General features: G+C 41.1%; 3 protein-coding genes across 3 annotated transcripts; 1 reads left to right on the top strand and 2 right to left on the bottom strand.

Moving 5' to 3' along the window:
• The first annotated feature begins 77 nt into the window (after positions 1–77).
• LOC133735404 (subtilisin-like protease SBT3) lies at positions 78–2,600 on the top strand. The gene has a single exon (XM_062162820.1). It carries the CDS (start codon positions 261–263, stop codon positions 2,535–2,537), a length of 2,277 nt encoding a protein of 758 aa, XP_062018804.1. The 5' UTR covers positions 78–260; the 3' UTR covers positions 2,538–2,600.
• Positions 2,601–3,455: 855 nt separating this feature from the next.
• On the bottom strand, positions 3,456–12,846 carry LOC133737980 (uncharacterized). Its single transcript, XM_062165426.1, has 15 exons — positions 12,415–12,846; positions 12,193–12,288; positions 12,052–12,117; positions 11,893–11,958; positions 10,499–10,822; positions 10,310–10,414; positions 8,122–8,457; positions 7,815–7,887; positions 5,634–6,315; positions 5,348–5,452; positions 5,089–5,211; positions 4,840–5,010; positions 4,612–4,741; positions 4,322–4,531; positions 3,456–3,861 (listed from the first exon to the last, which is right to left on the bottom strand). The coding sequence occupies exons 1-15, from the start codon at positions 12,748–12,750 to the stop codon at positions 3,715–3,717; spliced, it is 2,970 nt and encodes a 989-aa protein (XP_062021410.1). The 5' UTR covers positions 12,751–12,846; the 3' UTR covers positions 3,456–3,714.
• Positions 7,099–9,495, bottom strand: LOC133735405 (transcription factor bHLH95-like). The gene is made up of 3 exons (XM_062162821.1): positions 8,880–9,495; positions 7,984–8,457; positions 7,099–7,887 (listed from the first exon to the last, which is right to left on the bottom strand). The coding sequence occupies exons 1-3, from the start codon at positions 9,012–9,014 to the stop codon at positions 7,783–7,785; spliced, it is 714 nt and encodes a 237-aa protein (XP_062018805.1). The 5' UTR covers positions 9,015–9,495; the 3' UTR covers positions 7,099–7,782.
• Positions 12,847–13,187: the final 341 nt, after the last annotated feature.

Consider the following 13,187-nt stretch of genomic DNA (forward strand, 5'->3'; position numbering starts at 1 on the left):
GGAGTAACCAACCTTTTTGATGCAAACAAAGTCCAACATCACTCGTAGTCATGAAATTGACATAGAGAAAATCGACCGGAAGAAACTATATAAATTCAACATGTATGAACTTTGAACATATCGTTTTGCAATTAAACAAAGCCGCATAGGATTGTCCAACATGTTTTTATACAGTAATCAATATCATTTCTGTATAAATTTCTTAAACCCTTATTACTGATTTACTTCCATATCCCATTTCCTGTGCCACAGCAAGAAAGATGAGTTTCTACAGTATGATCTCTCTATTAGTGTTTACCATACTGCAAATCAACAATGCAGTTTCAAGTGCTGAGGAATCCCAGACATACATCATTCACATGGATCATTCCCACAAACCTACGTCTTTCGTCACCCACGAAGACTGGCACAGGTCTACCTTAACCTCGTTAATGTCATCTTCATCTCTGGCAGAACAAGAGAACGAGATGTTGTTGTACTCGTACAACCATGTCATGCACGGCTTCAGTGCCAGGCTCACAGCTTCTCAACTGTCCGAATTGGAGAAATCTCCGGCTCATGTTGCTACATACCCGGAGTCTTTTGGCAAGCTCTTCACAACACACAGCTCCAAGTTTCTAGGACTAAGACAGAACTCTGGCTTATTGCTTGCTTCCTCATCTGGTCAAGATGTGATCATAGGAATCATAGATACCGGAGTTTGGCCAGAGAGCGAGAGTTTTAGTGATAGAGGAATGTCTGAAGTGCCAAAAAGATGGAAAGGCACATGCGAGAATGGAACAGATTTCAGCCCATCTCTCTGCAGCAACAAGCTCATTGGGGCTCGATCCTTTAGCAAAGGCCTGAAAGCAGCAGGAATTAAAATCTCCACAAAATATGACTTTGATTCACCACGGGACTGGTTTGGTCATGGAAGTCACACTTCGTCAACAGCTGCAGGTAACCATGTACCCGGCGCAAGTCATTTCGGATATGCAAAAGGCACAGCAAGAGGGGTGGCGCCACGAGCCCATGTTGCCATGTACAAGGTCCTGTGGGCAACAGACTCGGGAAAGAGTGCAGCTAGTGATGTGCTTGCAGGCATGGACCAAGCAATTTCTGATGGTGTTGATATAATGTCACTGTCTCTTGGCTTTGACTTCCTTCCTTATTTCAACGATGTCATTGCCATTGCTTCTCTTTCAGCAATTGAAAAGGGAATTGTTGTGGTCTGTGCTGCTGGAAATGACGGGGCTTACAATACAACATACAACGGAGCACCCTGGATCACAACAGTAGGGGCCGGCACTCTTGATCGCACTTTCACTGCAACACTGACTTTAGATAATGGTCTGACAGTTGAAGGAACATCATACTTCCCGGAGAGCGTTTACATTACTGATGCGCCATTGTACTACGGCAAAGACAATGCTAACAAAGCAATATGCAATATTGGGGCACTGGATCATAAAGAAGTGAAGGGAAAGGTGGTCATCTGTGAGAATACCACTGAGACTGATGTGGAAGGACAAAAGGAAGAGGTACAGAGGGCAGGTGGTTATGCTGGAATCTTCATGACAGATCTCTCATTTTTAGACCCAGAAGACTTCTCCATTCCTGCTATCATTGTTCCATTTGCTACAGGGGCCTTGATTAGAGAGTATGCAACACAGGCCAATACAACTCGAGTTAAGACCCTGAGTTTTGTGCACACAAATTTGGGTACAAAACCATCACCGGAAGTAGCGTATTTCTCTTCAAGAGGACCAGACCCAGTCACTCCGGGTATCCTAAAACCAGACGTTCTTGCTCCAGGAGTCGACGTGCTGGCTGCATATATACCTAACAGGGGGTTCATGGAAGTACACAAGTATGATTTAGAGACAGATTATGCACTATTATCAGGGACATCAATGGCAGCACCCCATGTTGCCGGAGTGGCAGCTCTGCTGAAGGCTGTTCACCGAGAATGGAGTCCCGCAGCCATCCGATCGGCCATCATGACCACAGCATACTCGAGCGACAATTCTCAAACCACCATAAAAGACCAATGGTCTGGTCTTCCCGCCACGCCTTTAGATTTTGGTGCGGGCCATATCAACCCAAACAAAGCCATGAACCCTGGACTAATCTATGACATGGATGTGCAGGATTACATTGAGTTTCTATGTGGCCTTGGGTATAATGCCAAGCAAATGAAAGCTGTTATCAGACGAAGCCAGTGGTATTGCAGCTCAAAACCTGCCGAACTAAACTACCCTTCTTTCATGGCCATTTTTAACAGAACAGACTCTCCGAATGCCAAGAACTTCAGCAGGGTTGTGACAAACGTAGGGGATGATACATCAACCTACCGAGCATATTTAGAAGTTCCAAAAGGAATGAGGATTACAGTACAGCCTAGTACCCTAGTATTCACAGGTAAAAACCAAGAGCAAGGTTTCACTTTGAGCGTAGAGGTCGATAGCGATGCCCCGAATGTGATCTATGGTTATCTAGCATGGATTGACCAGTATAACCACATAGTATCAAGCCCTGTAGTAGCAATTAACTACTAGTTGATAGCATCAGCATTTCCATTCATTTGTTGAATAAGAAAATATAATTGAACTTTTATAGCATATTCCTACTGCACAAGTCTTACTTGAAAAAAATGCAAAAATAGGTTCAAAACTAATATTCTTTTTCATAAAAAATTACAAATAAAAGCATTAGTTTAAAAAATTATGCACAACTCGCTGTCAAAAAGAAAAAAGAACTAAAAACATGCTTCCACTCATCTCTAACAGAATTTAGAAGCATGGTTCATGTCATTTCATCAAAGACACAGATGTATAGCTGTGAGAGGTGCACAGACCATTGTGGACGGTCAAGTCTCTTTCATGTGCTGTTCTTTTTAGCAGTATTTGGAAAATAAAGTCCTTCTTCAAAAGTTTGAAACAAAAGCTGTCAAAACCAAAGATTTTCAGTCTAAAAGCGAAACAAATAACAAAGCTCAAAACCACCAACAAATGCTTTTCCAAAGTTTGGTGCGGGACCTAATGAGAAGATTGGAACAAAAAGCCTGAAGATAAGGAAACAGAAGGAGAAGGTCCCCTAATAACTTTTACATTAACACCAAAACACAAAGCCAGAAAAACGCACAACTGAGGGGTCCAAAGGTTCACACTTCACCCTTTCAATTCACTCATAGCTGTCAAGGTTTCTTGTACAACAAAACAGAGTCCCACACCCTTAAAGCCAAAAAAAAGTAGACAAAATCAATAGCAATCCACACCTGTGAACGGTAGGGACCCGAAAGTTGTTCTGGCTATGCCTAAACCTAGCAAATCATAGTATTAACAATATCCGGCTAGTGTGTACTTTTTAGTGGGTTAAAAGTTTGACAATATGATTTACAACTTAACAGAAACAGAAACGCACCGACAGAAGAAAAAGATTCAGACAATATGATGCTTATGATGGCTTGGAGGCACTGAGAAGAATGAAAATGATCTATTTATACTAATATGGTTATACAACAGCCAGTGGGAAAAGCAGAATAGAATTCTGGTAATTCCAATTACATCAAGAGAAGGGAACAAAACGCTGGACTGCAAACTCATATTGACATGACTAGCTACTATACAGGGAAGTAAATAGCAGTTGATCTAGATCTAGACGTAGGCACATCAGTAAAACAAGGTGTGTCAAATCACCTTATACATGAAGCTGCTGACTGGTACCGTGGTACAACTAACGCTCTTCTTCAACTTCTTGCTTTTTCCATACTGACATGTTAGTTTGGGCACCACTGTCATACCCGCTACTATCACCTGATTCCATAACACGCTTTGCAGCATCACGCGGTGAGCGTCCATATTCTCTTCCAGGCCTGCGGTCCTGAAATTATTTTCAGAAAAGTAATGGGTGAGAAATCAAAAATCCATATGGGTAGAGCTTTGTTTTATCTGCTTGCCATGTTAAACAAAAAACAGAGCTCAAAACCATCAAAATTTTACTTAACACACATTACACCTATCTGATACACAGCCTACACCCATTATTCATGCAAAGATCGTGTAACATGAGCTCCATGAATGTACAGCTTGATGAGTTCATGATATACGCTCCAATATTTAACTAAGATGATTGCACATCAGTTCCAAATTACCATGTCCTGATCTAGGTAAAAGACATGCAGCATCTACTAGCAACTAATGTGAAACCATATGAATGCAAGTCCATAAAGACCAAAAAACAAACATGTACACAAATTGATAACAAGGTATAGCATTATACAACAGCTAGGAAATAGACGTCCATCGGACAAGATTAAGTAGCGAAATGGATGCAAACTTACATCTCGGAAAGGGAACTCATCAGCTTCAAGCATATGCACCACATGCCCCATTTTTGGCCTCTTCTGAGCATTCGGGTCCACACAACGTAAGGCAACCAGAAGAGCACGCTTCAATGCCCTGGAAGAAGGCTTCTCTGGCAATCTAGGATCTAAAACTCCCTCGGCGGTCCGATTGGTAACCATTGTTTTAAGCCATTCAACTAGGTTCACCTGAAGTTTGATCACCAATTAGTACTAGTCATTCTGGTAATAAGATAGCTATTATGTACTCTTGATTGTTTGAAACAAACCTCTCCTGCAGGCCTGCTATAGTCTACTGGGTTTCTCCCCGAAATAATCTCCATTATGAGAATCCCAAAACTATAAACATCACTTCTTTCATTCAACATGCCAGTACTAGCATATTCTGGAGCTACATATCTACAAATGAAAACAAAAATGTAATTAAACTCTGAAAAAAGAAGATCATGATTCATGTTACCATCCAGAAAGTGATAGTTTAGTAAAGTTCAACTCACCCAAATGTTCCCATCACACGAGTTGTCACATAACTCCTTTCTGAGCCCAGGAGCTTTGCTAGGCCAAAGTCAGATACTTTAGAATTCCACTGCTTATCAAGCAAGATGTTGCTGGACTTAATATCACGGTGAACAACCTTGGGCTCTAGTCCCTCATGCAAGTATGTCAACCTATAATGTTAGCGAATTTAGTACTGATAAACAACAACAAAATACAAATAATTGAAGGTCATTCGATTTAAGTCATACCCTTTCGCTGTCCCAAGTATTATATTCATGCGATTCTCCCATGTCAGAGGGCTGAGAGGCCCGACATCTCCATGAAGCCATTGTTCCAGGTTTCCGTTGTCAACATACTCATACACAAGCATCCTATAAAAAAAAACTCTCAAGTATATTAGTGCAAAGACTATAAATAAGTTAGCCACTAACAGAATTCAATGAACTGAAAAAAAAAAAAAAATGATGAAAAGGAGACACAACATATCAGAACCGAAGACCAACATACCTGTGAGCACCTTCAGCACAGTAGCCAAGCAACCTCACTAAATTCTTATGGCGAACACGACCAATTGCTTCAACTTCAACCTTGAACTCCTTCTCAGCTTGTCCCCTGCACCAAAAATCCAACTAAATCATCAAGCTTTCTCACACCTAGCAGACATTTATAGCACACAAGGATATATACTGCCCAACAAAGCCTCAAATTTCTCAACTGGGTTCATAGTAAACATAATAAAGATCTCAACTTTACCTCAAATACATTACAATCTGACTAGAAAGCAATAACTTACTTGTTATTGAGCAAATTCTTGACTGCAACCATTGAGTTATCCTCCAAAACACCTCTGTACACAATCCCATATCCACCTTCACCAATCACATTCTCATCAGCAAACCCATTAGTAGCATCCTCAAGCTCTCTGAGTGTATACCAATGCCCCCACCCCAAATGCGACACCTCCGGCCCAGCGATCCCCCCCTGGTCGCCGGAGCGAGTCTCGCCGCTCCCGTACGACGACCCACCGCCTTTTTCCGGGTACGAAATCCGATGGTCCTTGCCAATTTCAATGTGAATCCTCTGCCTTCCAGTGCTCGCTGGGCTGTCCTCGTCCGGCTGAAGCAGCACCGCCTGGGCTCTGGCCGCCAGGGGATCCGACTCCGCAACCGGGTCGGGGTGCTGCTGGGCCGGCTTCGGGTCGGGCGGGGCGTAGGTGCTCCGGGAGCAGTCGATTCGGATTTCTTGGATCTCCTTGGAGACATTTGGGATTGTCGGGTTCTGGGCGGCCTTAGAATTTGACGAACTACTGTTCCGGCGTGAAGTGAACCATAGAGAGATGAGAAACAGAACCAGAACTATGGCTGCTCCGACACAAATTCCAAGAACCACCCAGAGGTGTAACCCGAAAATGGAGGTGCGCCGAGACAGCTGGTCGTTCAAAAACGAGTACCCAGACATTGTGTTCTTCTTCGAAACTCAAAAGTGGGGAGTGGCCATAGAAAAGTCAGAAACACAATCCAGAGAGGAGGAGGAGGAGGAGAATGAGGACAGAGCTAGGGAGTATTAGTATATAGTGAGGCAAGTGAGAGTGGGAAGTTTTATATAGTATCGAGAGAGGAAATTGAAAGAAAGAAAGAATGGAGGTGTGTCGTGTGTGAGGGTTGAGGTCAGAGGGAGTGGGGCAGCCGGCAATCATGATGAGAATCCTCCACTATTTTCTTCTTGTGCGTATCTTCCTACATATTATTAATCACATACGTAGTATCTATTTCTGGTCTTTACTTGTATTAAGTATTATATCAAATTCAGTATACGTTTTTTTGCTTTGACATTTATTTATTAATTTTAATATTCGACATCTACTTTTTTCCTAACTTTATTAAACTCAATATTAATTTAACATCATTATTGAGTTGATCTTCAGTCGACTGCTAGTTCAACGATTCACATTACGTATAACAGAAACATTAAACAATAATTCTGTTGAACAATTTAGAGTGTTGTGTTACTAATCAATTGAAAACATGTTAATTCGTATCTATGATTACGTTTTTGAACGAGATTTTACTTATATTTAACAGATTTGTAGAAATGATATTTAGAAAATATACTAAAATTCTTGTATTGAGAAATAGGTCGCTATCTTGTAGGTCCACACCAACTATACATGTTTGATTGTATATATTGTGATATCATATCAAGATTCCTAGTGTGCAATTGAAAGGAAAGATAGTGATTAAAATTAGAAAATTTGTCGCTAATCACGATTACTTAGCGTATTGACTTATTGGGTATTCCCTTTGGATATGGGTGCTGACTAGTTTCAAGATGCTCTAGTTAGTTTTAAGAGAGGAAAAATAAGAAATTCCGTGGGCATGGGACAGGTCATCAAGTTGATTAATGATTATGATAATCATTAATCCAAACGAGGTGGATTAAGTTAAAACTTTTTGTAACAATTGGTTTCCGATGTTCTGCACGAGTTTAATCATTCACATCGAAATGGGCCGTCATTTTGGGCCCCCACCATTGGCCATTTGTTTAGGTGGACTCTGGTTGGCAGCTGGCATTGCTGTCGCAAACCTGTTGGTTTGCTTCTCATTTTTATTAATTACAGAAAAAAGACATTAGCAAAAAAGAAAAATAAAAAACTGTGGTGGTTTGTTGTCATGGTCTGTTTAGGGTCAGTGTTAGCATCAACATTTTTCATGCACAATTGCTGAAAGACAACATCAGGTTGGGAAGTAAATGAGGTGCACATCATGTGGTTTGATAGAAGCAAACTTGTTAGTTTCAGTACTAGCTGTATTGCCTTTACTAGCCATGTGACTGTGGCACCATCAGTTTCTGGCCTTAACTCAAACTATCCCATGTGTGATTTCAACTCAAAAGACTTGCGGTAAAGTTCGAAATTTTTCCTCGTAATGATACGAGTATATGAATCAAGATGAAAAGAGGCACAGGTTCAGTTCACCTGCTGCTAGATTGAAAGTGTCCTCTACTGATAACGCCCCAGCTGGAAGAGTATCATCACAAGCTCCACCAGCCTGATCATTGTGAAAATTAATACTCAATTAGGGACAGGATAATGGAGTAAGCTTTTGCCTTGATTACTAATTAAGCAAGAAATTCTGCAGACTCACATAATGAGCGTGGATCATGTACATACAACGATGCTGATCCGAGGAAATGTGAGCAGATATAACATCCAGTTTATGCTTTTCTAGTATGTAGAAGACGGTACTGAGGAGCCCTGGCCTTCTTGGCGAACAAACACTTACGTGAGCCTCATTGCCGCATATGTTCACCACAATATTAGGGGAAAACCACGTCTTGAAGCAGCTGGCCTGCTGAGAATCAAGAGAAGTAGGTGATGGATTGTTTCCGTAAGCCAACTTCTTTGATGGTCGATCCTCCTCCTCCTCCTGAAAATGATCAGCTAAAAACGCTTTTCTTGTAACACCAGCATCACTCCTAGCTTCTGTTTTCGATGTAATAATGGATGAAGAAGCGCTACTCCGCAATTTAGCAAGCCTTTGCTTTTGCGCTGTTTGTAGAGTGTGCTCGAGGGATTTGATATATCTCACTGCCTCATCAACAATGGTACAATGATCAGCCTGCACATCAGTGAAAAGGAACATATACATGCATATATCGTCAAGGCCTAAGGGACATTCATGCGCCAAGTGATTTTCACAATCTTAAAACAGTGTTTAATTTATACCAGGAACACGAAAGAGACAAATCAAACCCTTAGAAAACTACAAATTAAACTATTAACTTGGAAGAGCATGCATAGACACATTGATCGATATTGTGACATTTAGATACTCTTAGGCTTCAATGCAGCATTATATGCATTTCAGTTCCCTTGCTTGCCCTAACGTTCATATATACAAGCAGGAAAATTGCTATACATACCAGCATTACCTATTCCCCATATATCTAGTACTCAAATCAAGGTACGTATAAGCAAAATCAGAGCACTGTTAAGGATGACTAGCTTGCTAAGAGTACTTTAACTTTTTAAGATTAGTACCTTAGCTGGAAGCTGAGGAAGCAAGGCATGAAGGGAAGAGAACATATCCTTCATCTTCTTCCTTCGCTCTCTCTCAACCCACGCACCACCACCAGCCTTTCGGCCCTTTCGACTTTCGTTCACCTCTTTCTCCATCAATGCAGCTGCAGCTGCAGGGGCTAGCTACCGTACCGGAGCTTGAATTATATATCTTTTGTGTTCCTTTCTAGCTTCAAAATTAAATTGGACACCGCCACCACTACAAGTACCAGACTAATTGGAGAATAGTTTGATTTGCTCAAATGGGTATTGTCTGCTAGCTTCTGTTAGGAATGAACTCAATGTTCCATATAGTAAAGCTCAATAACTTCTTTCAATATTTAGATATTTTATCCTTACAATCACGAGTGTATGTAAGATGTTTGATGAAATGTCTCAAAGAAAATTAGACGGCGAAAAAACTGAACTGAGCAAACGGAAGCAAGGAGTTTTAACAGCTAAGAAAGGGAGGAGAGATCATCATCTTTCTTTCATCTCTGGATTAGGCGGAGAAAATGGTTGAGAGAAGTTGAAAAGAAAAGAGGGACGTTTTTCAGAACGTAAGAGAGGAGGAAGCGTGACAAATGTGTTGGGCTTTTGAGAAAATGATTGGGGATTGTTGTGGAGCATAAGAGAGACTGACGGTTATTTGGCCTCCTGACAAAAACCCCTCCTTCCTACATTTATTACGGAACTACCATTCCCCTCTTTAGCTTGGTTGATTGGATCATGCCCTTGCTGGTCTCCCTTTTAAAATAGGACCGACGACGTGGTCATGGGCTCATGGCTACCATTTTATGAGTCTTGCGGATCGAAATGCAAAATTGGTGCATCGTTTGAATGATCCTTTGTATTTTCGTGGTATTGGCAAGTGTGTAAACTCGCCTTAAATCGGCCATGATATTTTATCATCATATGTTTTTAAGGTCAGTAAGTTCAATTCCATTATATTTTCTAGTTTCAAAATAAATGTGAAAGGGAAACTGGGCTGAACTGTCACTACCCAACAAAGACGTTAATTAATTATTCTTCCACTGAAGAATTGGTTAGAATAAGTTTCGGTTTCAGAAACTCTCACCTTTCCTCTAATCATTTCTACTCTAAAGTAACTCGTGAAAAAACTTTAACAAGATCCTCCAAATAAAGGTCTCTTCCTACTTGTAAAGCTCTGGACAGTTCTCCGGTCTTGTCCCCATTGATGCTCAACATAATTCTCTCTCTCTCTTTTGGTACAAAATGAATTATATTCCAATGACATTCCCTATTGTATTAGTTTAGAGGAGAATACAATAGGGAATGTATTCTGGCCTGTTACACTCGCAAAATAATGAAAAATATCAGCAGTTTGGAGGTTCCTGGCGGTTTCTTGGTTGTTCAATTGAACTTCATGTAAATGAGGTCGAATATCATACATCAGGTCTCTTTGAGGACACCTTATCAGCATCTGATGAAGAGTTTATCCCAGTCCGATTGGAATCTGATTTTGAGGACGGCTCACCTTCACCGAATAATAGTTCCTATGATCACATAGCAAGAAAACGACAAGCATTAGTCCTTGAAATTCTTATAAATTACTACATAGGCATCCATGCTAGAGTTACCTTAGAAGATGCGGCAGCAAAGAAGGGTCTGTAGTAAGCTTGAGTCGATGGTTCAAAGACGAATGAGGCTTCCAAAGCAGGGACATTTGCAGCTGAGGGTACGACCATTGGCTGATTCAAGATTGTGCATCCACTGGAAATATTATAAGCTGATTGCATTGAGTTTTCTTCACTACCAAAAAATGGGCTCATTCCTCTGCTAGACTTTGGAACTTTGTCACTTCCTTCGTCAAAGCCCAATGCCATATGAGGAAACTGCACAGGCTGCATCATTCCTGGTAAGCACATGGGATGCAAACCCAGTCCATTTCTCATCGTTAACATCTGCATACACAATCAAAAGAAAAGAGTCTATCAGCTTTTGTTATGAGAGTGAATTTCCTTCCACGATTATTTTTGCATATCTGAAAAGAGGAGGGGAAAGGGGATATTGCAAATACAACATCCACAAAAGCAGTCTTATACACAACACATATCCAGGTCCAAGTTTAGTGGTTGGTCACATAACCCCCAACCTAAAACGAATGTGTGCTAGATGTCAATTAAGTACATAGGTATCGTTTATGCAGAGTTTGTAGGGCTAAAATGCTAACAAAGGTTTGAACAAAAAGAAATGGCCAGAAACAGAGGACACGATAGGCTTCCTTCACAAAGCACATGACCTGGGTCATGAAGAAACAGCCTTTCAATTTGAGGATAACTCATGGATAAAGGAAGAATGAAAGATAGCCTACTATAGTCCCTAAAGCTTTTCAAGGTACAGCCAATCTTGTTTGTATGCATTAAGCCAGAAGGACAGGTGGCAGGATGAGGTTGAGAGGTTCATATTTTTCAAAGAACATATTCAGTGCTTAACATGGAAGCGAGACCAATGTTAATCTACTAATGCATAACCATTTAGCAAAAGTTACAACATGCTTTTGTGAAGTACTCTTCCTCAAATATCAAATGACTTTCTTGACAATCGCTACAACATGGAGCAACGGTTTATGCAATGTTTGAGTTGTTGAGGTCTACTTATTCCAGATAGGCAATGTTGAACCATTTGTTCTTTCCCAAAACTAATGCACCACACTTTAAACAGGATTATTGCATAAGCAATAATGAGATTTACATTAAGTGGGTTAGCCAAGAGTAATTGCAAAGCTCTGTTAATTTCAAAACTAGTCAGCTACAAACAAAATAATCGCTACTCAATTATGCTTCAGAGCAAACATCACTCTTTCATAGTAGCAATTATTTCACTCACTAGAGTCCCTCAAAATTTGAATTTACAATCCAGAAAATCAACTGCATACAACTTAACATGTAACAGGACTTATCATTGAAACATATCAAAAGCAATTGCTCGTGATGTTAACACATTTATCTTTAGGAGTGAAAATCTATCTGACCTGTACTTGAAGCTGGAGCTGCTTCAAATACTCAATTGCTTCATCCAGCATCGAAGCCTTATCCGTCTAAAAAAGCATTAACCACCAGATCACTCATTTGAAAAATAAAACCAGTCAAAAAAAAAAAAAAAAGCTACAGAAATTTTGAAAGTAGAGTACCTTGTTAGAATTTGGAATCAGGTTCTGCAAAGCTTTCATTTTCTCATTAATCTTACTCCTCCTTCTCTGTCCCAAAATCAATTAAACCCAGAATCAAATTCCCATGTGTCAAAATGACAAAGAAGAAGAAAAAGACCCAACCTTTTCCGACAAGTTATGGACCTCCGCCGCTCTGCTTCTCTTGGACGAACTACGCGGCGGAGCTGGGTTTAATGGAACCTCCGGCGCTTCAGGACCCTTATAATTCCACCAAAAGATTTCAAATTTCCAACAAATTCTAACTCAACAAACTTTTAGTGATGATAACTAACAATAAGTCTCGATCTTTTTTCTCTTTGATTTTCTGGAGAAAAAACTATATACCTCACTGTCACAGCTGACGTCACCGAGATCATTCTCCGACGGAACTCTCCTCCCCTTCTTTGAAGTGTTGGCGTCGGAGTCCATGAAATACCCGCCGCCGGAATCGGAGAAGTTGAAGTCAGAGGGGCGGTCGGAGTCGGACCGGTCCGCCGATCGGGGCAACAATTGAGGATGCTCGTGCGGCGGCGGCGGCACTGAGGAGGAGTTGAGTAGGTGCATGTAAGTGGCGGGCTTGAGGGGCGCCCCGCAGGAAGAGGAGGAGCCGCCGTGGAGGAGGTGGCTGAGAATGTTGGAGATTTCTTCCGAGTCCGGCGGCGTTCCGTACAGATCCGCCATGATTGCTGCTGCGGCTGCTTTTTCTGTGGGGGGGTTTCCGTTTCTCTCTCTCTCTCTCTTTTTCTGTGCCGTTTTGACATTCGTCGCTGCTTAAAACCAAAACCAATAGAAAAAGGGGGGGGGGGGGGGGGTTTAGAGTTTAAACCTCGACCTCACAATTTTTTGATTAGTCTCCCGCGCTAATCAATTTTCCAACTGGCAATTATTCTCAGAGCTCCCATGCCTTTTCGAATATTCTAGATTGCGCCCCTCGTTTTTCTCTTATTTACACCCTGTGCTCTACTATTTCAGCCGTTATTGCAATCAAGGACATAAGCAGGTGCACACAACTGAAAACGGAAAACTGAAAACTGCTAGAGCCCATAGAGAGTTTGAGTAGTAGTTCGAAATCTATTCGGTGTAAATAAATACATATTTCTTTTTCAGTCTATAATTTA

This window comes from Rosa rugosa, chromosome 3 (assembly GCF_958449725.1).
Source record: "Rosa rugosa chromosome 3, drRosRugo1.1, whole genome shotgun sequence".
In the NCBI taxonomy this organism is placed as follows: Eukaryota; Viridiplantae; Streptophyta; class Magnoliopsida; order Rosales; family Rosaceae; genus Rosa; species Rosa rugosa.

Excerpts from the sequence above, each read along its gene's own strand:
- LOC133735404 (XM_062162820.1), top strand. The coding sequence starts at position 261 with ATGAGTTTCTACAGTATGATCTCTCTATTAGTGTTTACCATACTGCAA.
- LOC133735405 (XM_062162821.1), bottom strand. The coding sequence starts at position 9,014 with ATGGAGAAAGAGGTGAACGAAAGTCGAAAGGGCCGAAAGGCTGGTGGT. Across the intron at positions 8,458-8,879 it reads TTCCTCAGCTTCCAGCTAAG|GCTGATCATTGTACCATTGT; the intron begins GTACTAATCTTA and ends ACTGATGTGCAG. Across the intron at positions 7,888-7,983 it reads ACATGATCCACGCTCATTAT|GCTGGTGGAGCTTGTGATGA; the intron begins GTGAGTCTGCAG and ends CACAATGATCAG.
- LOC133737980 (XM_062165426.1), bottom strand. The coding sequence starts at position 12,750 with ATGGCGGATCTGTACGGAACGCCGCCGGACTCGGAAGAAATCTCCAAC. Across the intron at positions 12,118-12,192 it reads TCCATAACTTGTCGGAAAAG|AGAAGGAGGAGTAAGATTAA; the intron begins GTTGGGTCTTTT and ends ATTTTGGGACAG. Across the intron at positions 5,011-5,088 it reads ATACTTGGGACAGCGAAAGG|GTTGACATACTTGCATGAGG; the intron begins GTATGACTTAAA and ends CTAACATTATAG.